The sequence below is a fragment of the Anolis sagrei genome, chromosome 6, assembly GCF_037176765.1.
Source record: "Anolis sagrei isolate rAnoSag1 chromosome 6, rAnoSag1.mat, whole genome shotgun sequence".
NCBI classification, from domain to species: domain Eukaryota; kingdom Metazoa; phylum Chordata; class Lepidosauria; order Squamata; family Dactyloidae; genus Anolis; species Anolis sagrei.
The window spans coordinates 3,073,704-3,100,981 of NC_090026.1; the positions used below are offsets into that span (position 1 = coordinate 3,073,704).

Genomic DNA, 27,278 nt, shown 5'->3' on the forward strand with positions numbered 1-27,278 from the left:
GCAGGCCGTTCTTCTGTTTCCGCCATCTGCTTCTCTGGCCCTGGAACTCAACAAAAAAGCTCCTGTTTTGTAGCAGGTTTCCTTTGAGGCGGGTGAGGTGGTCGTCCATTGTGATATTATACATTTTTCTCGGTCGCGCCAATCCCTGAGAAATACGAGCACTTTTTTGTTTATGGGTTTTATTTCATGGCCGGAATCACTGGGTTGTTGTAGGTTTTTTCGGGCTATATGGCCATGTTCTAGAGGCATTTTCTCCTGATGTTCCGCCTGCATCTATGGCAAGCATCCTCAGAGGTAGAGAGGTCTGTTGGAACTAGGAAAAAGGGTTTATATATCTGTGGAATGACCAGGGTGGGACAAAGGACTCTTGTCTGCTGGAGCTAGGTGTGAATGTTTCCACTGACCACCTTGATTAGCATTTGATTGCCTGGCAGTGCCTGGAGCAAACTTTTGTTGAGAGTGAATTGATGTGCCTGATTGTTTACTCTCTGTTGTTTTAATGTTGTAATTTTTGAGTTTTTTTTAATATTGGTAGCCAGATTTTGTTCATTTTCATGGTTTCCTCCTTTCTGTTGAAATTGTCCACATGCTTGTGGATTTCAATGGCTTCTCTGTGTAGTCTAACATGGTGGTTGTGAGAGTGGTCCAGCATTTCTGTGTTCTCAAACCATGAAAATGAACAAAATCTGGCTACCAGTATTAAAAAAACCTCTAAAATTACAACAGCACAACAGTGAGGAAACAATCTGGGACATCTAATCACCTCTCAACAAAAGATTGCTCCAGGCACTGCCAGGCAATCAAATGCTAATCAAGGTGATCAGTTGAAACATTCACACCCAGCTCCAACAGACAAGAGTCCTTTGTCCCACCCTGGTCATTCCACAGATATATAAACCCATTTTTCCTACTTCCAACAGACCTCACTACCTCTGAGGATGCTTGCCATAGATGCAGGTGAAACATCAGGAGAAAATGCCTCTAGAACATGGCCATATAGCCCGAAAAAACCTACAACAACCCAATACTAATTTAGCCAGAAGAAGTTTTTGTCAATCTTTCATGTCCCAAGCTCAGCAGAGCTGGCAAATTGGGGAGCTGCAATAGCCAGGGATTCTGGGTATTGTAGTCCCAAAAACTCCCAACTTCCCCAGGCCTTCCTAACTGGACCCCTGCTTCTGTCTGTCTTTCCTTCAGGCACCAAAGTCTACATCGATCCCTTCACTTATGAGGATCCCAACGAAGCCGTGCGCGAGTTCGCCAAGGAGATTGACGTCTCGTATGTCAAAATCGAGGAGGTCATTGGGGCAGGTAAGGCGGGTCGGGCCCTTCCGGAGACCTTCTCTTTGCATGGAGACCCTCTTGGCCCCTCACCAGATGCTTCCTTCCTTGGCAGGGGAGTTTGGGGAGGTGTGTCGCGGGCTCCTGAAGGTCCCCGGCAAGAAGGAGATCTACGTGGCCATCAAGACGCTGAAGGGGGGCTACACGGAGAAGCAGCGGCGGGAGTTCCTGAGCGAGGCCAGCATCATGGGGCAGTTCGAGCACCCCAACATCATCCGCCTGGACGGCGTCATCACCAGCAGCGTCCCTGTCATGATCGTCACCGAGTTCATGGAGAACGGGGCCCTCGACTCCTTCCTGCGGGTAAAATAATAATTAAATCATAGAATCAAAGAGTTGGAAGAGACCTCCTGGGCTATCCAGTCCAACCCCATTCTGCCAAGAAGCAGGAATATTGCATTCAAATCACCCCTGACAGATGGCCATCCAGCCTCTGTTTAAAAGCTTCCAAAGAAGGAGCCTCCACCACACTCCGGGGCAGAGAGTTCCACTGCTGAACAGCTCTCACAGTCAGGAAGTTCTTCCTCATGTTCAGATGGAATCTCCTCTCTTGTAGTTTGAAGCCATTGTTCCGCGTCCTAGTCTCCAAGGAAGCAGAAAGGAAGCTTGCTCCCTCCCCAGCTTGCGTGTTGATTTAGTGGTCGGCCATAGTTTTGGTGGGTGGACCAACTACCGGAACCAGGTCTTGTGGGCAGTTTAGAAATGCAGGCTTTGTGCCTTGACGCTCTCCTCGTTTGCCTCCTCGCAGCTGAACGACGGCCAGTTCACCCCCATCCAACTGGTGGGCATGCTGCGGGGGATCGCCTCCGGGATGCGCTACCTCTCGGACATGAGCTACGTCCACCGGGACCTGGCCGCCCGCAACATCCTGGTCAACAGCAACCTGGTCTGCAAAGTCTCTGACTTCGGTCTCTCCCGTTTCCTGGAGGAGAACTCCTCGGACCCCACCTACACCAGCTCCCTGGTAGGTTGAGGTCACCCTCCATATCAACACCTTCCCATGTCGTTCCCGCTCAGATCCCAGCACTGGGATTGTGGCGCAGCCGGCTGAGTGTCAGCTGCATTAAGATCACTCTGACCAAAAAGGTCATGAGTTCAAAGCCAGCCCGGGTTGGAGTGGGTTTCCAACCAATTGTGTGTAGCCTGTTGTCGACCTTTGCAACCCGAAAGACAGCTGCATCTGTCAAGTAGTAAAAATAAGGTACCACCTTAAAGTGTGGGGAGGCTAAATTAACTGATTTATGGGGCCATAAAGAAGACTCCAGCAAAGCATTCCAGCGGGGAAGCATGCGGGGAATGCGGAAGTGCTTCATCAGCATCGCAGATGGACGATGAAAGCGACAGCTCCCCTGGTGGCCAGAAAAAGTTAAATAGCCTCTGTGTATGTCTGTATTTGTTGTATGTCAAAAATTGGCACTGAATGTTTGCCATATATATGTGTACACTGTAATCCGCCCTGAGTCCCCTGCGGGGTGAGAAGGGCGGAATATAAAAGCTGTAAATAAATAAATAAATGCCTAAGATCTCTTTGCATTGCCAGGATAATAATAATAATAATAATAATAATAATAATAATACTTTATTTATACCCCGCTACCATCTCCCCAAGGGACTCGGAGCGGCTAACATGAGGCCGAGCCCAACAACACATCAAAAAACAACAAGCAATAATAAAAACAACAAGCAATAAATAAAATAAACAATACAATTAATATAACTCACAAGTAGACAATAAACACAAGAATTTAAAAACCTATGGCTGGGCCAAATGTAATAGGATGTAAATAGGGTGGCAAGGGGAGGAGGCCAAAATATGTTTACTATTATTTATTGATTATTTACAGTATTTATTTATTTATTTACGACATTTATATGCCGCCCTTCTCACCCTGAAGGGGACTCAGAGCCGCTTACAAGGTATATATTACATACAATATATTATATTATTAGCATAGTACAATATCAGTGCAGTGGTTTAAACCCCTGTGCTGGCAGGACTGAAGACCGACAGGTCGCAGGTTCGAACCCGGGGAGAGGTGGATGAGCTCCCTCTATCAGCTCCAGCTCCTCGTGCGGGGACATGAGAGAAGCCTCCAACAAGGATGATAAAACATCAAATCATCCTGCTTCCCCTGGGCAATGTCCTGGCAGACGGCCAATTCTCTCACACCAGAAGCGACTTGCAGTTTCTCAAGTCGCTCCTGACGCGAAAAAAATTACTATATTGTACTATACCATTATATTGTAATATTATTAGTAATATTACGTGTAATATAAATATATAATTACAATATCATATTATTAGTATTATATTGCATTACATTATAATATTATAAATATTATATGTATATACAATATATTATATTATACCATTATATTGTAATGTTATTAGTAATATTACATGTAATACAAATATATAATTACAATATATTATTATTATTAGTATTATATTGCATTCCATTACAATATTATAAATATTATATGTATATACAATATACTATATTATACCATTATATTGTAATGTTATTAGTAATATTACATGTAATATAAATATATAATTATAATATTATTATATTGCATTATATTATAAATATTATATGTATATACATTATATTATATTATTAGAAATATTATAAATAGAATATTTATATTCCGTCCTTCTCACCCCGCAGGGGACTCCGGGCAGATCACAAGGCACATATACATGGCAAACATTAAATGCCATAGACACTCAACATATATAGACAGACACACAGAGGCTATTTAACATTTCAGCTTCATGCTTTGAATTCCGGCCACCGGGGGAGCTGTTGCTTTACCGTCCACTTGTGACACCGATGGAGAACTTCCTCATTCTTTTGCAGGGCTGCTGGATAGTTTTATGATGTCGTAAATTAGTTAAATTAGCCTCCCCGCATAAGCGGTACCTAAATTTCCTACTTGACAGATGCAACTGTCTTTCGGGCTGCAAAGGTCGACAGCAAGCTAGACAAATGGTTGGGTGCTTACTCCTAAATTAGTTAAATTAGCCTCCCCGCATAAGCGGTACCTAAATTTCCTACTTGACAGATGCAACTGTCTTTCGGGCTGCAAAGGTCAACAGCAAGCTAGACAAATGTTTGGGTGCTTACTCCTAAATTAGTTAAATTAGCCTCCTCGCATAAGCGGTACCTAAATTTCCTACTTGAGAGATGCAACTGTCTTTCGGGCTGCAAAGGTCGACAGCAAGCTAGACAAATGGTTGGGTGCTTACTCCTAAATTCGTTAAATTAGCCTCCTCGCATAAGTGGTACCTAAATTTCCTACTTGACAGATGCAACTGTCTTTCGGGCTGCAAAGGTCGACAGCAAGCTAGACAAATGGTTGGGTGCTTACTCCTACATGGGTTAACTTCGACCTCATGAACTTTTGGTCTCTCTGCCTGGTACAGGCTTCATCCAACTTCCTGGCTTGACCCCCTTCCTTCTCTCCCTCTCGTTTTAGGGAGGGAAAATCCCAATCCGGTGGACGGCGCCCGAAGCCATCGCCTTCCGCAAGTTCACCTCCGCCAGTGACGTCTGGAGCTACGGCATCGTCATGTGGGAAGTCATGTCCTTTGGGGAACGGCCATATTGGGACATGTCCAACCAGGATGTGAGTGAGGCTATTCCATCACCGCACGGGAAGGCACTCCAAAGGCCATCTGGTCACAGTGTTATATAACCATATAATCATATTATATATATATGTGTGTGTGTGTGTGTGTGTATGTATATGTATATGCATATGCATATGTATATGTATATACACACACACACTAGCCGTCCCCTGCCACGCATTGCTGTGGCCCAGTCTATGTATATGTGTTTTGTATGTGTATATATTTGTGTTTATGTGTATATATGTGTGCTTGTGTATATATGTGGTTTTGCGCATGTGTTGTAATGTATTTTTCTTCTTTTTCGGCTTTTTAAGTCCCTTCCACTGTGTTTTGCAGGATTTTTATGAGTGATGGTCACTCGTTGGCCTGATAGGTGTCATGTGTCCAAATTTGGTGTCATAGAATCATAGAATCCTAGAGTTGGAAGAGACCTCCTGGGCCATCCAGTCCAACCCCATTCTGCCAAGAAGCAGGAATATTGCATTCAAATCACCCCTGACAGATGGCCATCCAGCCTCTGTTTAAAAGCTTCCAAAGAAGGAGCCTCCACCACACTCCAGGGCAGAGAGTTCCACTGCTGAACGGCTCTCACAGTCAGGAAGTTCTTCCTCATGCTCAGATGGAATCTCCTCTCTTGTAGTTTGAAGCCATTGTTTCGTGTCCTAGTCTCCAGGGAAGCAGAAAATAAGCTTGCTCCCTCCTCCCTGTGGCTTCCTCTCACATATTTATACATGGCTATCATCATGTCTCCTCTCAGCCTTCTCTTCTTCAGGCTAAACATGCCCAGCTCCTTAAGCCGCTCCTCATAGGGCTTGTTCTCCAGACCCTTGATCATTTGAGTCGCCCTCCTCTGGACACATTCCAGCTTGTCAATATCTCTCTTGAATTGTGGTGCCGAGATTCGTGTAGTGGTTTTTGAGTTCTGTTAATCCCACAAACCAATAATACATTTTTATTTATATAGGTACTAGCCATCCCCTGCCACGTGTTGCTGTGGCCCAGTCTGTGTATATGTGTTTTGTGTGTGCATATATTTGTGTATATTTATTTATTTTATTTATTTATTTGATGCACTTATTAACCGCCATTCTCAGCCCATACGGGCGACTCATGGCGGTGTACAGTACACATATAAAAGACAATTACAAAAGGCCAGTGTCAACAACATATAACTATACAACACTTACAGACTACACAAAATCCGCTTCGTCTCTTAGTGGAATCATAGCCAGTCTCATATTCCTTGTACCATTCCAGTTCTCATTACCATATTGTTTGTTGCTTAGCACTTAATTAAATGCCCTCTCGAACAGCCAGGTCTTAAGGCTTTTTCGAAAGGACATGAGGGAGGGCGCCGGGGGGCCACCACCGAGAAGGCCCTCTCCCTCGTCCCCGCCAAACGTGCCTGTGATGCAGGCGGGATCGAGAGAAGGGCCTCCCCAGACGATCTCAAGGTCCTCGTGGGCTCGTAGGCCAAGAAGCGGTCGGAAAGGTATTTTGGGCCGGAACCGTTTAGGGCTTTGTAGGCCAAAACCAGCACCTTGAATTGGGTCCGGTAGCAAATCGGCAGCCAGTGGAGCTGGGACAACAAGGGCGTTGTGTGCTCCCTGCCACCCGCTCCAGTTAGTAACATGGCTGCCGCGCGCTGAACCAGCTGAAGCCACATATATACACAAGCACACATGTGTATATATGTGTGCTTGTGTATATATGTGGTTTTGCGCGTGCGTTGTAATGTATTTTTTGGGGTTTTTTTTGGCTTTTTAAGTCCCTTCCACTGTGTTTTTCAGTTTTTTTTGTGAGTGATGGTCACTCGTTGGCCTGATAGGTGTCGTGTGTCTAAATTTGATGTCCAAACGTTCCGTGGTTTTTGATTTATGTTAATCCCACAAATGAACATTTATATATATATATCTATACACACACACACACACACACATACAAGCTGTCCCCTGCCAAGCGTTGCTGTGGCCCACATGGGGGTTCTGTGTGGGAGGTTTGGCCCAATTCTATCATTGGTGGGGTTCAGAATGCTCTGTGATTGTTGGTGAACTATAAATCCCAGCAACTACAACTCCCAAATGTCAAGATTCTCTTTTCCCCAAACTCCACTAGTGATCACATTTGGGCATATTGGGTATTCGTGTAGAGTTTGGTCCAGATCCCTCATTTTTTGAGTCCACAGTGATCTCTGGCTGTAGGTGAACTACAACTCCAAAACCAAAGGACCCTGCCCACCAAACCCTTCCAGTATTTTCTGTTGGTCATGGGAGAACTGTGGGCCAAGTTTGGTTCAATTCTATCATTGGTGGGGTTCAGAATGCTCTGTGATTGTAGATGAACTATAAATCCCAGCAACTACAATTCCCAAATGACAAAATCAATTTTTTGAGTGAAGGACACACATTGTGTTGTTAGGTGTCTTGTGTCCAAATTTGGTGTCAATTCGTCCAGTGGTTTTTGAGTTCTGTTAATCCCACAAACGAACATTACATTTATGGTTATGGTTATGGTTATGGTTTTGGTTGTGGTTGTGGTTGTGGTTGTGGTTGTGGTTATGGTTATGGTGATAGATAGATAGATAGATAGATAGATAGATAGATAGATAGACAGATTAAACTAAAAATAAATCATAGAGTCATAGTGTTAGGAAAATCCCCAAAGGCAGTCCAATTCCCTTCTGCCAGGCAGGAAGACACAATTAAAGCCCCCCTGAGAGATGGTCATCCAGCTTCTGCTTATGGTTATGGTTATAGATAGATTGATAGATAGATAGATAGATAGATAGATAGATAGATAGATAGATAGATAGATAGATTAAAATAAAAATAAATCATAGAGTCATAGTGTTAGGAAAAGCCCCAAAGCCAGTCTAATTCCCTTCTGCCAGGCAGGAAGACACAATTAAAGCCCCCCTGACAGATGGCCATCCACCTTATGCTTAAATGCCTTCAAAGGAGGCTCCACTGGACTCCAAGGCAAAAGCAGATTCCACTCTCTCTCTAACTAGAATCTCTTCTCCTCCTGCCATGGCAGGAAAAGTGAAATCCTAGCACTATAATTCCATAGTGCCGATTGGCCTTTGGATCAATCATGACTCTCCTACTCCATCTAAAAGCCCAGGAGGGTTCCTCTTCTTCACCTCACGTTCAGTGCCTGACCCCCATCTTTCTCTCTCTGCAGGTGATCAATGCCATTGAGCAAGACTATCGCCTGCCGCCACCCACGGACTGCCCTACCTCGCTGCACCAGCTGATGCTGGACTGCTGGCAGAAGGACCGCAACGCCCGGCCCAGGTTCGCCCAGATCGTCAACTCCCTGGACAAGCTCATCCGCAACCCGGCCAGCCTCAAGATCGTCTCGCGGGGCAACGGAGGGTGAGTGGCTCTTAGAATCCGAGCGTTGTGGAGGTCCCTCCAAGGGCCATCCAGCCCAACCCTCTTCTGCCAGGAAGGAAGACACCATCCAAGCCCTCCATTTCCGCTTACACGTCTCCAGAGAAGGAGACTGTCATTTTTGCCAGGGCTCTGCCTTATTTAGGTAGAGATGAATCAAACTCCCAGTTTCAACAAACAGTTTAATTAAAACAGCACTTACTTGCTGGCTGTTTTTATAGTCCAAAACACAAAACACAAAGATTTATTTTTTTATTTATTTCTCGTGTCAGGGCAGCCAGTCAGTTATATTACATTTCTAACAGAACAAAGCAAACAAACAGAGAAAATACAAAATATGTGAGTTTGGTAGTTGATTACATGTCCTTTGACCAGTATCTGGCCACTTGGAGTGCTTCTGGTGTTGCTGCAAGAAGGTCCTCCATGGTGCATGTGGCTGGGCTGAGGTTGCATTGCAGCAGGGGGTCAGTGGTTTGCTCCTCTCCGCACTCGCATGTCGAGGATTCCACTTTGTAGCCCCATTTCTGAAGATTGGCTCTGCATCTCGTGGTGCCAGAGCGCAGTCTGTTCAGCGCCTTCCAAGTCGCCCAGTCCTCTGTGTGCCCAGGGGGGAGTCCCTCATTTGGTATCAGCCATTGGTTGAGGTTCTGGGTTTGAGCCTGCCACTTTTGGACTCTCGCTTGCTGAGGTGTTCCAGCAAGTGTCTCTGTAGATCTTACAAAACTATGTCTGGATTTAAGTTGTTGACATGCTGGCTGATACCCAAACAGGGGATGAGCTGGAGATGTCTCCGCCTTGGTCCTTTCACAAAGATAACACTCGGGTACAGAATAAACAAAAACCGATAGCAAAAATAACTTCGTAGTCAAAGGGGTCCAATCCAATGGGCAAATGCTGAGAGTTCAATAAACAAAGTCCCGGGATCAAGAGTCTATACCGTAGTCAAAAGTCAGTCCAAAGGTTCAAGGTTCCAGGATTCCAAGATTACAGGAGACAAGCCAGGATACCGAAAAATCCAACAGACCTGGGGGGAAAACCAGCAGCATCCACCACCAAAGCAGACACTTTTCTCCCAAAGATCAGTCTCAAGGTTAGCTCCTTAAATATGCTCCTTTGCATATTTCATTCAACAATATCTGGGGCTGAGCTAGAACTAGTCGTTCTCAAAGGCTTCTTTAAACCACCTCTTACGAAAGGAGGGAAGGGATGAGGCCTGTCTTATTTCTCTAGGAAGGGCCTTATAGAGGCAGGGGGCCACCACCGAGACGGACCTCTCTCTCTCTCTTGTCCCCACTAATCGTGCTTGTGATGGTGGTGGGAGTGAGAGGAGGGCCTCCCCAGAAGATCTTAGAGTATTGTGCTGGTTCTTCAAGCTGTTACAAAAGGAGGGGAGGGATGGGGCCTGTCTTATTTCTCTAGGAAGGGCCTTACAGAGGCAGGGGGCCACCACCGAGAAGGCCCTCTCTCTCTCGTCCCTACTAATCGTGCTTGTGATGGTGGTGGGAGTGAGAGGAGGGCCTCCCCAGAAGATCTTAGAGTTTGCGCCGGTTCTTCAAGCTCTTACGAAAGAAGGGGAGGGATGGGGCCTGTCTTATTTCTCTAGGAAAGGCCTTACAGAGGCGGGGGGCCACCACCGAGAAGGCCCTCTTTCTCTCGTCCTCACTAATTGTGCTTGTGATGGTGGTGGGAGTGAGAGGAGGGCTTCCCCAGAAGATCTTAGAGTTTGCGCCGGTTCTTCAAGCTCTTACGAAAGAAGGGGAGGGATGGGGTCTGTCTTATTTCTCTAGGAAGGGCATTCCAGAGGCGGAGGGCCACCACCGAGAAAGCCCTCTCTCTCTCTCGTCCCCATTAATCGTGTTTGTGATAGTGGTGGGAGTGAGCGGAGGGCCTCCCCAGAAGATCTTAGAGTTTGCGCCGGTTCTTCAAGCTCTTACGAAAGGAGCGGAGGGATGGAGCCTGTCTTATTTCTCTAGGAAGGGTGTTCCAGAGGTGGGAAGCCACCACCGAGAAAGCCCTCTCTCTCTCGTCCCCACTAATCGTGCTTGTGATGGTGGTGGGAGTGAGAAGAGGGCCTCCCCAGAAGATCTTAGAGTTTGCGCTGGTTCTTCAAGCTCTTATGAAAGGAGGGGAGGGATGGGGCCTGTCTTATTTCTCTAGGAAGGGCCTTACAGAGGCAGGGGGCCACCACCGAGAAGGCCCTCTCTCTCTCATCCCCACTAATTGTGCTTGTGATGGTGGTGGGAGTGAGAGGAGGGCCCCCCCAGAAGATCTTAGAGTTTGCGCCAGTTCTTCAAGCTCTTACGAAAGAAGGGGAGGGATGGGGTCTGTCTTATTTCTCTAGGAAGGGCCTTCCAGAAGCAGGGGGCCACCACCGAGAAGGCCCTCTCTCTCTCTCGTCCCCACTAATCGTGCTTGTGATGGTGGTGGGAGTGAGAGGAGGGCCTCCCCAGAAGATCTTAGAGTTTGTGCTGGTTCTTCAAGCTCTTACGAAAGGAGGGGAGGGATGAGGTCTGTCTTATTTCTCTAGGAAGGGCATTCCAGAGGCGGGGGGCCACCACCGAGAAGGCCCTCTCTCTCTCTCTCGTCCCCACTAATCGTGCTTGTGATGGTGATGGGAGTGAGAGGAGGGCCTCCCCAGAAGATCTTAGAGTTTGCGCCAGTTCTTCAAGCTCTTACGAAAGAAGGGGAGGAATGGGGTCTGTCTTATTTCTCTAGGAAGGGCATTCCAGAGGCGGGGGGCCACCACCGAGAAGGCCCTCTCTCTCTCTCTCCTCCCCACTAATTGTGCTTGTGATGGTGGTGGGAGTGAGAGGAGGTGCTCCCCAGAAGATCTTAGAGTTTGCGTTCGTTCTTCAAGCTCTTACGAAAGGAGGGGAGGGATGGGGTCTGTCTTATTTCTATAGGAAGGGCCTTCCAGAGGTGGGGGGCCACCACCGAGAAGGCCCTCTTTCTCTTGTCCCGACTAATCGTGCTTGTGATGGTGGTGGGAGTGAGAGGAGGGCCTCCCCAGAAGATCTTAGAGTTTGCGCCGGTTCTTCAAGCTCTTACGAAAGAAGGGGAGGGATGGGGCCTGTCTTATTTCTCTAGGAAGGGCGTTCCAGAGGCGGGGGGCCACCACCGAGAAGGCCCTCTCTCTCTCTCGTCCCCACTAATTGTGCTTGTGATGGTGGTGGGAGTGAGAGGAGGGCCTCCCCAGAAGATCTTAGAGTTTGCGCCGGTTCTTCAAGCTCTTACGAAAGGAGGGGAGGGATGGGGCCTGTCTTATTTCTCTAGGAAGGGCCTTACAGAGGCAGGGGGCCACCACCGAGAAGGCCCTCTCTCTCTCGTCCCCACTAATCGTGCTTGTGATGGTGGTGGGAGTGAGAGGAAGGCCTCCCCAGAAGATCTTAGAGTTTGCGCCGGTTCTTCAAGCTCTTATGAAAGGAGGAGAGGGATGGGGTCTGTCTTATTTCTCTAGGAAGGGCCTTACAGAGGCAGGGGGCCACCACCGAGAAGGCCCTCTCTCTCTCTCTCTCTCTCTCGTCCCCACTAATCGTTCTTGTGATGGTGGTGGGAGTGAGAGGAGGGCCTCCCCAGAAGATCTTAGAGTTTGCGCCGGTTCATAGAGGGTTTATAGAGGGTTCATAGAATTGCATTTGACTTTTTAGCTGCTGCATCACATCAAATAAATATATTATTATGATCGTTAATGGCATCCTGCTATCATCTCTTAAATGAGACGCAAAGCAGCTAAATTGGTTCCCATCCTCTTCCCGACACCTTCATCTGCCCTTAAAATTAGGGGCCCTTTCATGCCCAGAAAGGAACCTTTGATTTTTGGGGAGACCAGATGGGTTTTGTGGGGGTGCCAGATGGTCCCAAGGCTTCATTTCTCATCCCACGTCCCTCCCATCTTGTCACCTTGCCTCCCTTTGTGCCTCCACCTGGACACAGGTAGAAACAACCTGGTTCTCTGTCTGTTTTCCTCCCTTCTGTCCGTCATCCTAGGCCGTCCCACCCTCTCCTGGACCAGCGCCTGCCCCACTATTCCTCCTTCGGCTCCGTCGGGGACTGGCTCCGCGCCATCAAGATGGGACGCTACGAAGAGAGCTTCGCCAACGCCGGCTTCACCTCCTTCGAACTGGTCAGCCAGATGTCCACCGAGTGAGTGAGCCAGATGGAAGGAAAGGGGGAAGGAGAAAGAGGGGTGGCGCTGCGTTGGACAGCCATTTTTCATTATTGCCGTAGCTGCATCCTGGGATTTTTGGTTTGGGGAAGCAAGTGGGATTCTCAGAGAAGTCTGATGTGTGTCCCCTGAACTATATTATTATTATTTAATACACAACAAGATGAGTCCACACCAAACAAGGTCACTCTGCTGGCTGTTGTGTTGGATCACACACCGTACAATTCCCAAGTGTCTAGGATTGTGTGATGTCTCTGTGAATAATGTGTGCAGATCCCAGCAAGCTGGCGTTTTGCAGCTGACAGCTGGTAATTTTGTCAGCGCCAATTGTTTTTTAAGTGCGTGCTACTGGTGTTTTCTCCTGAACTGTAATTCCCAAAGTACTTTGAGAAGGGGGATAGGGAAATGAATTGGGCTATGTTCTAAGAAATCTTGGGATATTTATTTATTTATTTATTTATTTATTTAACTTGTATACCGCTACTCCCAATTTGGCTCCGAGCGGTTTACAGAACCAGATTAAAACATCAAAGCAAAGGGTGGGACAAAGGACTCTTGTCTGCTGGAGCTAGGTGGGAATGTTTCAACTGATCAAATTGATTAGCATTTGATGAGCATTTGATTGCCTGGCAGTGCCTGGAGGAATCTTTTGTTGAGAGGTGATTAGATGTCCTTGTTTGTTTCCTCTCTGTTGTTGTGCTGTTCCCAAACAGGGGATGAGCTGGAGATGTCTCTGCCTTGGTTCTTTCACTATTGGCTGCTACTTCCTGGCGGATGTCAGGTGTTGCAATACCGGCTAAGCAGTGTAATTTCTCCCGTGGTGTAGGGCGCAGACACCCTGTGATAATGCGGCGTGTCTCATTCAGAGCCACATCCACTGTTTTAGTGTAGTGAGATGTGTTCCACACTGGGCATGCATACTCAGCAGCAGAGTAGCATAGCGCAAGGGCAGATGTCTTCACTGTGTCTGGTTGTGATCCCCAGGTTGTACCAGTCAGCTTTTGTATAATATTGTTTCTAGCACCCACTTTTTGCTTGATGTTCAGGCAGTGCTTCTTGTAGGTCAGGGCACGGTCCAGGGTGACTCCCAGGTATTTGGGTGTGTTGCAATGCTCCAGTGGGATTCCTTCCGAGGTCATCCTCAGAGCTTGGGGTGAAAGGCACATGTCTGTGTTTTAGATGGATTAGGGATCAGCTGGTTTTCCTTGTAGTAAGCGGTAAGGGCACCTAGAGCTTAGGAGAGCTTCTGTTCAACCATCTCAAAGCTCCCTGCTTGAGCGGTGACGGCACGATCATCAGCATAGATGAAGCTCTCTGTCCCTTCTGGCAGTGGCTGGTCATTTGTGTAGATGTTGAACATGGATGGAGCCAGCACGCTCCCCTGAGGCAGGCCGTTCTTCTGTTTCCGCCATCTGCTTCTCTGGCCCTGGAACTCAACAAAAAAGCTCCTGTTTTGTAGCAGGTTTCCTATGAGGCGGGTGTCCTTTGAAAACGACAGTTATGAAGTAGCAACAAAAGGAATTTTATGGTTGGGGGTCACCATAACATGAGTAAGTGTATTAAGGGGTCGCGACATTAGGAAGGTTGAGAAACACTGCTTTAAAGTAATATCAAAGTGGTATAACTCTGCAGTGCGGAGGGGCAAATGAGGGATGGACACAAACCCTTTCCTCTCTCTTTCCTCCGCAGGGACCTGCTCCGGATCGGGGTGACTTTGGCCGGGCACCAAAAGAAGATCCTGTCCAGCGTCCAGAACATGCAGCTCCCCAGCAAATCGGGACCCTCGGTTGGGCCCAAAGCCGGACATTACTGACCCGAGAGCCTGAAGGATGCGAATGGGATGTCGCCGGTTTCCCGGAGACTCTGCTGAACGGGAATCCTGTGGGGACGATGGCTGACGGCCCCCTCTCGCACTCTTCCGGCCTCCCTTTCCCCCCTTGAACCCCCTTTTCAGGATGAAGGGTCATTCCGGCCCATCCTTCCACCTCCTTCAAATGGCGGCAGAGATGTTTGACTCTCAAACGGGTGTGAAAAGAGCAGGAAAACAAACGGATCTTTCTGCTCAAAGACTGAAGGCAGTCCTCATTGTTTACTGTCCTTCAAGATGGCTGCCGCCCTTTGTGTTGACATCCAGGCGTCATATGTTAGGACTCTCCTTTCGGAGGGCCGTTGGGTCCCCGAAGGACCCCAACCCTTTCACGTCTTCCGAACCTTTCAGGAACCTGGAAATGCCAAAGATGGCCTCTCCGATGTCCACTTCCTGCACTGTGATTCTGCCCCAAATGGTCATTCTTCCCACGTTTGGGGTTCAACCAACGGAAATAATGAGTTCTTCCATGAATACGGGCATTTTGTGGACGCTGGGAATCCAAAATGGTGCCGCCACGCTTTGCCTCACTGTTGTGAGTGAAAATCACCAGAGGCCTTACTAAAAACTTTAGTTTTTTTACAAAGGGGTTTTGCCACCCTCTTGTCTCTTCAATTTTGGGAACGGGACGTTGTTCGATCCAAAATGGACGCTTTGGGAGAAGAGGGATGGGATTGGGGTCGCGGTATGCCTTGGGGGGGGGTCCTGTCGCCCCGACTTCCATAATCCAAGAGCCAAAGATGGAGTAAAAGTGGGCATTTTCATGACATATGTCCCACCTAAGAGTAGAACTTGCATATGATGTCATTAAGCAAAAATCAAGACGTGGTATGATGTCATCAGAGCAAGGATGTGACACCGTGCCCTCCAACCAATGAGAATGGAGTCACGGAGACAGGAAGTACTGTCGAAGGCTTTCATGGCCGGAATCACTGGGTTGTTGTAGGTTTTTCCGGGTTATATGGCCATGTTCTGGAGGCATTCTCTCCTGACATTTCACCTGCATCTATGGCAAGCATCCTCAGAGGTAGTGAGGTCTGTTGGAACTAGGAAAAAGGGTTTATATATCTGTGGAATGACCAGGGTGGGACAAAGGACTCTTGTCTGCTGGAGCTAGGTGTGAATGTTTCAACTGACCAGCTTAATTAGCATTTGATGGCTTGGCAGTGCCTGGGGGAATCTTTTGTTGAGAGGTGATTAGATGTCCCTGATTGTTTTCCCTCATAGAATCAAAGAGTTGGAAGAGACCTCCTGGGCCATCCAGTCCAACCCCAATCTGCTAAGAAGCAGGAATATTGCATTCAAAGCACCCCTGACAGATGGCCATCCAGCCTCTGTTTACAAGCTTCCAAAAAAGGAGCCTCCACTACACTCCGGGGCAGAGAGTTCCACTGCTAAACGGCTCTCACAGTCAGGAAGTTCTTCCTCATGTTCAGATGGAATCTCTTTTCTTGTAGTTTGAAGCCAGTTTTAAACCAGAGAAGGAGGGAATTTCCTGGCTTTGGCTCAAGCCAGAGAAGCCAGTTTCAAACCAGAGGAGGAGGGAATTTCCTGGCTTCGGCTCAAGCCAGAGAAGCCAGTTTCAAACCAGAGAAGGAGGGAATTTCTTGGCTTCGGCTCAAGCCAGAGAAGCCAGTTTCAAACCAGAGAAGGAGGGAATTTCCTGGCTTCGGCTCAAGCCAGAGAAGCCAGTTTCAAACCAGAGAAGGAGGGAATTTCCTGGCTTTGTCTCAAGCCAGAGAAGCCAATTTCAAACCAGAGAAGGAGGGAATTTCCTGGCTTTGTCTCACGCCAGAGAAGCCAGTTTCAAACCAGAGAAGGAGGGAATTTCCTGGCTTTGTCTCAAGCCAGAGAAGCCAGTTTCAAACCAGAGAAGGAGGGAATTTCCTGGCTTTGGCTCAAGCCAGAGAAGCCAGTTTCAAACCAGAGAAGGAGGGAATTTCCTGGCTTCAGCTCAAGCCAGAGAAGCCAGTTTCAAACCAGAGAAGGAGGGAATTTCCTGGCTTCGGCTCAAGCCAGAGAAGCCAGTTTCAAACCAGAGAAGGAGGGAATTTCCTGGCCTTGGCTCAAGCCAGAGAAGCCAGTTTTAAACCAGAGAAGGAGGGAATTTCCTGGCTTGGGCTCAAGCCAGAGAAGCCAGTTTCAAACCAGAGAAGGAGGGAATTTCCTGGCTTTGGCTCAAGCCAGAGAAGTCAGCTTCAAACCAGAGAAGGAGGGAATTTCCTGGCTTTGGCTCAAGCCAGAGAAGCCAGTTTTAAACCAGAGAAGGAGGGAATTTCCTGGCTTTGTCTCAAGCCAGAGAAGCCAGTTTCAAACCAGAGAAGGAGGGAATTTCCTGGCTTCGGCTCAAGCCAGAGAAGCCAGTTTCAAACCAGAGAAGGAGGGAATTTCCTGGCTTCGGCTCAAGCCAGAGAAGCCAGTTTCTAACCAGAGAAGGAGGGAATTTCCTGGCTTAGTCTCAAGCCAGAGAAGCCAGTTTCAAACCAAAGAAGGAGGGAATTTCCTGGCTTTGTCTCAAGCCAGAGAAGCCAGTTTCAAACCAGAGTAGGAGGGAATTTCCTGGCTTCGGCTCAAGCCAGAGAAGCCAGTTTCAAACCAGAGAAGGAGGGAATTTCCTGGCTTTGTCTCAAGCCAGAGAAGCCAGTTTCAAACCAGAGAAGGAGGGAATTTCCTGGCTTTGTCTCAAGCCAGAGAAGCCAGTTTCAAACCAGAGAAGGAGGGAATTTCCTGGCTTTGTCTCAAGCCAGAGAAGCCAGTTTCAAACCAGAGAAGGAGGGAATTTCCTGGCTTTGGCTCAAGCCAGAGAAGCCAGTTTCAAACCAGAGAAGGAGGGAATTTCCTGGCCTTGGCTCAAGCCAGAGAAGCCAGTTTCAAACCAGAGAAGGAGGGAATTTCCTGGCTTGGGCTCAAGCCAGAGAAGCCAGTTTCAAACCAGAGAAGGAGGGAATTTCCTGGCTTTGGCTCAAGCCAGAGAAGTCAGCTTCAAACCAGAGAAGGAGGGAATTTCCTGGCTTTGGCTCAAGCCAGAGAAGCCAGTTTTAAACCAGAGAAGGAGGGAATTTCCTGGCTTTGGCTCAAGCCAGAGAAGCCAGTTTTAAACCAGAGAAGGAGGGAATTTCCTGGCTTTGTCTCAAGCCAGAGAAGCCAGTTTTAAACCAGAGAAGGAGGGAATTTCCTGGCTTTGGCTCAAGCCAGAGAAGCCAGTTTTAAACCAGAGAAGGAGGGAATTTCCTGGCTTTGGCTCAAGCCAGAGAAGCCAGTTTTAAACCAGAGAAGGAGGGAATTTCCTGGCTTTGGCTCAAGCCAGAGAAGCCAGTTTCAAACCAGAGAAGGAGGGAATTTCCTGGCTTTGGCTCAAGCCAGAGAAGTCAGCTTCAAACCAGAGAAGGAGGGAATTTCCTGGCTTTGGCTCAAGCCAGAGAAGCCAGTTTTAAACCAGAGAAGGAGGGAATTTCCTGGCTTTGGCTCAAGCCAGAGAAGCCAGTTTCAAACCAGAGAAGGAGGGAATTTCCTGGCTTCGGCTCAAGCCAGAGAAGCCAGTTTCAAACCAGAGAAGGAGGGAATTTCCTGGCTTTGGCTCAAGCCAGAGAAGCCAGTTTCAAACCAGAGAAGGAGGGAATTTCCTGGCTTCGGCTCAAGCCAGAGAAGCCAGAAAACTATAAACCTATTTTCCTAGTTCCAACACACCTCACAACCTCTGAGGATGCTTGCCATAGATGCAGGCGAAATGTCAGGAGAAAATGCCTCCAGAACATGGCCATATAACCCGGAAAAACCTATAACAACCCACAGGAAGGACTGTTGTGGTGATGTAACCGTGCGACAATCAGAAAAAAACGGTGCACTTTCTGATGATGTCATTGTGATGATATCACAAAAGGACGAGTTGGGGAAGCAGAGCTTTGGATCTGCCTTTTGGAAACCATCTTGGAAGACTATTCCAAGCGCTGGCTTATGATGTCATCGGCTTGGGACTGTGAGAACCCGGCAGGGATGTTATTTATGATGTCATCTCTGCGCAGGTTCCTGCCGGCTTTGCAAAACGGTGCCGCGAGGGAGCGAAAAACGAACCTGGCTTCGAACGACATTGAAATCGTGTGCCTCCGCCGGGCGCTGATCGATGATGTCACAGGGTCGGACCCGTGATGTCATAAGCGCCGCTTCTTTTGTATTGTTCTTTAACCTTCATATTGAAGGCAGTGATGTTACTTTTTATTAAAAAAACAATTATGTATCATGTAAATCGAAAAGAAGGAAATGTTGCTGAGACATTTGGGGTACGTTGTTGCCAGGGAAAGAACTCTGTGCTGAAATTCTCCATCGTGGTCCCTGTGAAATTGCACATGTGGTATTTCCTACGCCTGCGCAGACACTTTTGGAGTAATAGAAAAGGCATGAGACACTTTAAGGCGCCCTCTCTCCCTATAGAATATATAGCCAGTGGGATGCAAAGAAATTCAATGAGAGCCGTTCAGCAGTGGAACTCTCTGCCCCGGAGTGTGGTGGAGGCTCCTTCTTTGGAAGCTTTTAAATAGAGGCTGGATGGCCATCTGTCAGGGGTGATTTGAATGCAATATTCCTGCTTCTTGGCAGAATGGGGTTGGACTCAATGGCCCATGAGGTCTCTTCCAACTCTTTGATTCTATGATTCTATGATTCAATCTGTGATTAGGGATAGGATGGAAAATATATATATACCCATTGTGCCTGGTGGCGCAGTGGGTTAAACCGCTGAGCTGCTGAACTTGCTGACCAAAAGGTTGGCGGTTCGAATCCGGGGAATGGGGTGAGCTCCTGCTGTTAGACCCAGCTTCTGCCAACCTAGCAGTTCGAAAACATGCAAATATGAGTAGATCAATAGGTACTTCTGCACGAAGGTAATGGTGCGCCATGCAGTCATGACCTAGGAGGTGTCTATGGACAAGGCCGGCTCTTCAGCTCAGAAATGGAGATGAGCACCAACCCCCAGAGCCAAGGTCAAGGGGAAACCTTTACCTTTACCTGTATATAAATTAAGGGTAATGTATATAAATTTAGGGTAATGTATATAAATTAATTCCAGGGGAGCGGCGTGAGCTTCCACTGTCAGCCCTAGCTTCTGCCAACCTAGCAGTTCGAAAACATGCAAATATGAGTAGATCAATAGGTACTTCTGCACGAAGGTAATGGTGCGCCATGCAGTCATGCCGGCCACATGACCTAGGAGGTGTCTATGGACAAGGCCGGCTCTTCAGCTCAGAAATGGAGATGAGCACCAACCTCCAGATCCAAACTCGGCTAGATTTAAGGTCAAGGGGAAACCTTTACCTTTACCTGTATATAAATTAAGGGTAATGTATATAAATTAATTCCGGGGGAGCGGCGTGAGCTTCCACTGTCAGCCCTAGCTTCTGCCAACCTAGCAGTTCGAAAACATGCAAATGTGAGTAGATCAATAGGTACTGCTCTGGCGGGAAGGTAACGGCGCTCCATGCAGTCATGCCTATGGCCACATGACCTTGGAGGTGTCTACGGACAACACTGGCTCTTCGGCTTAGAAATGGAGATGAGCACCACACCCCAGAGTCAGACACGACTGGACTTAATGTCAGGGGACAACCTTTACCTTTACTATATAAATTAAGGGTAATAATATAATATAGTATATTGTATATACATATAATATTTATTTATCTATATATATAAAAATGCTCCATGCATAATGAGTACCTTAAAAAAAAAAGAACCGATGAACGAAATCACACCAAATTTGGCAACAAAACATCTCACGACACAAGGAGTGACCATCACTCAAAAAAAATATGATTTTGTCATTTGGGAGTTGCAGTTGCTGGGATTTATAGTTCACCTACAATCAAAAAGCATTCTGAACTCCATCAACAATTGAATTGAACCAAACTTGGCACACAGAACATGTCCAACAGAAAATACTCGAAGGGTTTGGTGGGCATTGACCTTGAGTTTGGGAGTTGTAGTTCACCTACATCCAGAGAGCAAAGTGGACTCAAACAATGAAGGATCTGGACCAAACTCTACACGAATACTCAATAAGCCCAAATGTGAACACTTGTGGAGTTTGAGGAAAATAGAATCTTGACATTTGGGAGTTGTAGTTGCTGGGATTTATAGTTCACCTACAATCAAAGAGCGTTCTGAACTCCACCAATGATGGAATTGAACCAAACTTGGCACACAGAACTCCCATGACAGAAACAGAAAATACTGGAAGGGTTTGGTGGGCATTGACCTTGAGTTTTGGAATTGTAGTTCACCTACATCCAGAGAGCACTGTGGACTCAAACAATGATGGGCACTGGTGGAGTTTGGGCTAAACAGAGCATGACATTTGGGAGTTGTAGTTATTGGGATTTATAGTTCACCTACAATCAAAGAGCACTCTGAACTCTACCAACGATGGAATTGAACCAAACTTGGCAGACAGATTGGAAGGGTTTGGTGGGCATTGACCTTGAGTTTGGGAGTTGTAGTTCACCTACATCCAGAGAGCACTGTAGATTCAAACAATGATGGATTTGGACCAAACTTGACACGAATACTCAACATGCCCATATGTGAACACTGGTGGAGTTTGGGGGAAATAGACCTTGACATTTGGGAGTTGTAGTTGCTGGGATTTATAGTTCATCTACAATCAAAGAGCATTCTGAACCCTGATTGAATTGGGACAAAACCTACACAGAACCTCCATGCTCAACAGAAAATACTATGTTTTCTGATGGTCTTGGGCAACCCCTCTGACATCCCCTCGCGACCCCTCTGGGGGTCCCGACCCCCAGGTTGAGAAACACTGACTTAGATGAAGGGCTAGAAGTCATGCCACCAAATGGGGAGGGAGAGCCAAGACTCCAGAGGACAGGAGCAGGATTCAAAACGTTCTTGACAGATTAGAGAGATGATTGGCCAAAACTAACAAAATGAAGTTCAACAGGGACAAATGCAAGATACTCCACTTTGGCAGAAAAAACAAAATGCAAAGATACAGAATGGGGGACGATGATGCCTGACTTGAGAACAGTACATGTGAAAAAGATCTTGTAGTCCTTGTGGTCAACAAGTTAAACATGAGCCAACAATGTGATGTGGCGGCAAAAAAAGCCAATGGGATTTTGGCCTGCATCAATAGGAGCATAGTGCCTAGATCCAGGGAAGTCATGCTCCCCATGCTCTATTCTGCTCTGGTTAGACCACACCTGGAATATTGTGTCCAATTCTGGGCACCACAATTCAAGAGAGATATTGACTCTAAGCTGGAATGTGTCCAGAGGAGGGCGACTCAAATGATCAAGGGTCTGAAGAACAAGCCCTATGAGGAGCGGCTTAAGGAGCTGGGCATGTCTAGACTGAAGAAGAGAAGGCTGAGAGGGGATATGATAGCCATGTATAAATATGTGAGAGGAAGCCACAGGGAGGAGGGAGCAAGCTTGTTTTCTGCTTCCTTGGAAACTAGGACACAATGGAACAATGGCTTCAAACTACAAGAGAGGAGATTCCATCTGAACATGAGGAAGAACTTCCTGACTGTGAGAGCCGTTCAGCAGTGGAACTCTCTGCCCCGGAGGGTGGTGGAGGCTCCTTCTTTGGAAGCTTTTAAACAGAGGCTGGATGGCCATCTGTCAGGGGTGATTAGAATGCAATATTCCTGCTTCTTGGCAGAATGGGGTTGGACTGGATGATGGCCCAGGAGGTCTCTTCCAACTCTTGGAGTCTAGGATTCTATGAAAAAGCTTTCTTGCTTCCGGGAGGGTGGTGAAGCCTTTCCAGAGAACTGGGCTTAATTCGGTAGAGAGGTTTTGGAAAGCCCTGAATCAACAGAGGCTCAACCGCTTTCCGGTTTGCAAACTGGGAAGGCAAGTCCAAACCCTTCTCTGCAAGAAGCCGACCTGCTTAACCGGCTTGAAGTACGGAATTTGGAGGCATTTCTCTGCCTCTGTTGCAGAAACCATGGCCAGAACATGCAAGCGCATTGAGGCCCATACTGTGGCCATTGCATGCCATTGAACTGGCTTTCCAAATGCAATTAATGACAATGTGCAACCTTTATTGCACAAACTGTGGATTATGGGACATGCACGAGCACTAAGGCCTACACTGCAGCCATTGCATGATGCTTTCCCCCTCTTCTTTCTGTTCTTCTTGTCTGTCCTTTAATTCTCTTCCTTCCCTTCCTTCTCTTCTTTCTTCCTTTCTCTTCCCTTACTTCTCTTCTTTCTTTCCTTCCCTTCCTTCCCTTCCTTCTTTTCTCTTCCCTTCTTTCCTTCCCTTCCTTCTCTTCTTTCTTCCTTTCTCTTCCCTTCTTCCCTTCCCTTCCTTCTTTCTTTCTCTTCTTCCCTTCCCTTCCTTCTCTTCTTTCTTCATTTCTCTTCCTTTCTTCTCTTCCCTTCCTTCTCTTCTTTCTTCCTTTCTCTTCCCTTCTTTCCTTCCCTTCCTTCTCTTCCTTTTTCCTTTCTCTTCCCTTCTTCCCTTACCTTCCTTCTCTTCTTTCTTCCTTTCTATTCCCTTCTTCCCTTCCCTTCCTTCTCTTCTTTCTTCCTTTCTCTTCCCTTCTTTCCTTCCCTTCCTTCTCTTCCTTCTTCCTTTCTCTTCCCTTCTTTCCTTCCCTTCCTTCTCTTCTTCTTCCTTTCTCTTCCCTTCTTTCCTTCCCTTCCTTCTCTTCCTTCTTCCTTTCTCTTCCCTCCTTTTCTTCCCTTCCTTCTCTTCCTTCTTCCTTTCTCTTCCCTTCTTTCCTTCCCTTCCTTCTCTCCTTTCTTCCTTTCTCTTCCCTTCTTTCTTTTTCTTTCCCTCCTCCATTTCCCTTACATCTCTTCTTCCTCTCTTTTCCTTCTTTTCTCCCTTCCCTTGCTTTCCCTTATATACCTTCCCCCTTCTTTCCCCTTCCTTTCCTTCTCTCCTTTCTTCCTTTCTCTTCCCTTCTTTTTCTTTCCCTCCTCCATTTCCCTTACATCTCTTCTACCTCTCTTTTCCTTCTTTTTTTCCCTTCCCTTGCTTTCCCTTATATACCTTCCCCCTTCTTTCCCCCTTCCTTTCCTTCTCTCCTTTCTTCCTTTCTCTTCCCTTCTTTTTCTTTCCCTCCTCCATTTCCCTTACATCTCTTCTACCTCTCTTTTCCTTCTTTTCTCCCTTCCCTTGCTTTCCCTTATATACCTTCCCCCTTCTTTTCCCCTTCCTTTCCTTCTCTCCTTTCTTCCTTTCTCTTCCCTTCTTTTTCTTTCAATTCCTCTCTTTTCCTTCTTTTCTCCCTTCCCTTGCTTTCCCTTATATACCTTCCCCCTTCTTTTCCTCTTCCTTTCCTTCTCTCCTTTCTTCCTTTCTCTTCCCTTCTTTTTCTTTCCTTCCTCCATTTCCCTTACACCTCTTCTTCCTCTCTTTTCCTTCTTTTCTCCCTTCCCTTGCTTTCCCTTACATCTTTCCCCTCTTCTTTCTTTCCCTGCCCTTCTTTCTCTTTGTGGCACATTCTTTCCTTCCTCCCTTTCCCTCATATATCTTTGACTTCTCTCTCTTCTTCCTTCCTTTTCCCCTTGCTTTCCCTCATACACCTTTCCCCTCTCTACTTTCATTCATTCATTCCTTCATTCATTCCTTTGTCTTCCCTTTTTCTTTCTTTCTTCCCTCCCTCCCTTAATCCCTCCTTTTTCCCATTCTTTGTCTTCCCTTTCCTCTGATTCATTCCTTTGTCTTCCCTTCTTTTTCTTTCTTCCCTCCCTTCCTTAATCCCTCCTTTCTTCCATTCTTTTTCTTCCTTTTCCTCTCATTCATTCCTTTGTCTTCCCTTCTTTTTCTTTCTTCCCTCCCTTCCTTAATCCCTTCTTTCTTCTTTTTCTTCCCTTTCCTCTCATTCCTTGCTTCGCCTTCCCTTCTTTTTCTTTCTTCCCTCCTTTCCTTAATCCCTTCTTTCTTCCCTTCTTTTTCTTCCCTTTCCTCTCATTAATTCCTTTGCCTTCCCTTCTTTTTCTTTCTTCCCTCCCTCCCTTCATGCCTTATTTCTTCTGTTCTTTTTCTTCCTTCCTCTCATTCATTCCTTTGTCTTCCCTTCTTTTTCTTTCTTCCCTCCCTTCCTTAATCCTTTCTTTCTTCCGTTCTTTTTCTTCCCTTTCCTCTCATTCATTGCTTTGCCTTCCCTTCTTTTTCTTTCTTCCCTCCCTCCCTTCATGCCTTCTTTCTTCCGTTCTTTTTCTTCCTTCCTCTCATTTATTCCTTTGCCTTCCCTTCTTTTTCTTTCTTCCTTCCCTTCCTTAAACCTTCTTTCTTCCGTTATTTTTCTTCCCTTTCCACATACCTTTGTCTTCCTTCGTCTGGCCTTTTCTGGGAAGTCACACAGACACGGGAGCACATAGAAAACCCTCCAAAATATACATTCCTTATGGGATGGATGTCCCAATTGGCCTTCAAAGATTGCTTTTGCCTCATTGTATGGCTATTTTTCTTTATCAGTAGCTAATCCTTTCTATGTATATCCTGCCCTCTTGTGGTTCCATCGGAGCACTGCATACATGCATACATACCTAGGTAACCGGTAGCTAATCCTTTCTATGGGTTATTGTAGGTTTTTTAGGCTATATGGCCATGTTCTAGAGGCATTCTCTCCTGACGTTTCGCCTGCATCTATGGCAAGCATCCTCAGAGGTAGTGAGGTCTGTTGGAACTAGGAAAAAGGGTTTATATATCTGTGGAATGACCAGGGTGGGACAAAGGACTCTTGTCTGCTGGAACTAGGTATGCATACATACCTAGGCACCGGTATCTAATCCTTTCTATGGGTTGTAGGTTTTTTCATTTTTCAACTGACCTTGTTTAGCATTTCATGGCCTGGCAGTGCTTGGGGCAATCTTTTGTTGAGAGGTGATTACATGTCCTTGTTTGTTTTCTCTCTGTTGTTTTGCTGTTGTAATTTTAGAGTTGTTAAATACTGGTAGCCAGATTTTGTTCATTTTCATGGTTTCCTCCTTTCTGTTGAAATTGTCCACATGCTTCTTGTGGATTTTCAATGGCTTCTCTGTGCAGTCAGACATGGTGGTTGTTACGGACCCCCAAACGCAGCAGCATTGCCCAAACACGAATCAAGGAACATGAAAGGCACTGCAGACTCCTTCAGCCAGAGAAGTCAGCCATAGCAGAGCACCTGATGAACCAGCCTGGACACGGCATATTATTTGAGAACACAGAAATGCTGGACCACTCCAACAACCACCATGTCAGACAACACAGAGAAGCCACTGAAATCCACAAGAAGCATGTGGACAATGTCAACAGAAAGGAGGAAACCATGAAAATGAACACAATCTGGCTACCAGTATTTAAAAAACCTCTAAAATTACAACAGCAAAACAACAGAGAGGAAACAATCAGGGACATCTAATCACCTGTCAACAAAAGTTTGCTCTAGGCACTGTCAGGCCATCAAATGCCAAACAAGGTGGTCAGTTGAAACATGGAAAAACCTACAACAACCCATAGAAAGGATTAGCTACCTGTGCCTAGGTATGTATGCATACCTAGCTCCAACAGACAAGAGTTCTTTGTCCCACCCTGGTCATTCCACAGAGATATAAACCCTTTTTCCTACTTCCAACAGACCTCACTACCTTCAGATTGTTCAGGGGAAACAATCAGGGACATCTAATCACCTCTCAACTAAAGATTGCCCCAGGCACTGCCAGGCCATCAAATGCTTATCAAGGTAGTCAGCTGAAACATTCACACCTAGCTCCAACAGACAAGAGTCCTTTGTCCCACCTTGATCATTCCACAGAGATATAAACCCTTTTTCCTAGTTCCAACAGCCCTCACTACCTTCAGATTGTTCAGAGGAAACAATCAGGGACATCTAATCACCTCTCAACTAAAGATTGCCCCAGGCACTACCAGGCCATCAAATGCTTATCAAGGTAGTCAGTTGAAACATTCACACCTAGCTCCAACAGACAAGAGTCCTTTGTCCCACCCTGGTCATTCCACAGATATATAAACCCCTTTTCCTAGTTCCAACAGCCCTCACTACCTCTGAGAATGCTTGCCATAGATGCAGGCGAAACGTCAGGAGAGAATGCCTCTAGAACATAGCCATATAGCCCGAAAAAACCTACAACAACCCAGTGGTTCCGGCCATGAAAGCCTTCGACAATAAATCCTTTCTATTTTTTTTGGGGGGGGGGGCCCTCAGTCCAAAAATGGGGTGGATTTTGTAGTTCAAGCCCTGCCGTTCTTTTCAGCTGACTCGTGAAGGGTCTGCGTGCCAAGTTTGGTCCAGATCCATCAAGCCATGGCGGAGCCTTTGTAGTACAAGCCAACCAACCAACGTCCATACATACTTTGGCTTTGAGAGAGATATATATATGTTATTGCTTTCCCCTTCGAGTCAAATTTCCTGGACGTTGTTCAGTTCTGGGAACGAAAGAGCGCAACAAAGGAAAGATAATCTGGTGAACGCCCTTCAGAGAGAGAGGATTTGCCAGGAAGGAAGGAAGGAAGGAAAGAAGGAAAGAAGGAGGGAAGGGGAGAAGCCCCATTAAACCCCAAAGAAAGGGAAATGAAAGGTCAGAGGCATTATCCAGACACAATGGGGGAAAGAGGGAAAATAATCAGCTTTTTAATGGCCTTCAATGGAGTTGGGCCCATCCCTTTCGCTGGACTTCATAGAATCATAGAATCAAAGAGTTGGAAGAGACCTCCTGGGCCATCCAGTCCACCCCCATTCTGCCAAGAAGCAGGAATATTGCATTCAAATCACCCCTGACAGATGGCCATCCAGCCTCATAGAATCATAGAATCAAAGAGTTGGAAGAGACCTCCTGGGCCATCCAGTCCACCCCCATTCTGCCAAGAAGCAGGAAAATTGCATTCAAATCACCCCTG

The 27,278-nt window shown here is 46.7% G+C and overlaps 1 protein-coding gene across 3 annotated transcripts in view; it reads left to right on the forward strand.

Annotated features, from left to right (window-relative positions):
• The window catches only part of EPHB4 (EPH receptor B4), a 112,705-nt gene extending 94,054 nt beyond the window's left edge, over positions 1–18,651 (forward strand). For all 3 annotated transcript variants that reach the window (XM_067469667.1, XM_067469666.1, XM_067469668.1), the window contains 7 exons: positions 1,198–1,311; positions 1,397–1,644; positions 2,090–2,305; positions 4,825–4,974; positions 8,165–8,358; positions 12,364–12,519; positions 14,231–18,651. In XM_067469667.1, coding sequence (XP_067325768.1) covers positions 1,198–1,311; positions 1,397–1,644; positions 2,090–2,305; positions 4,825–4,974; positions 8,165–8,358; positions 12,364–12,519; positions 14,231–14,354 — 1,202 coding nt within the window. In that variant the 3' untranslated portion in view covers positions 14,355–18,651. The remainder of the gene's footprint in view (positions 1–1,197; positions 1,312–1,396; positions 1,645–2,089; positions 2,306–4,824; positions 4,975–8,164; positions 8,359–12,363; positions 12,520–14,230) is intronic.
• The last annotated feature ends 8,627 nt before the right edge of the window (positions 18,652–27,278 follow it).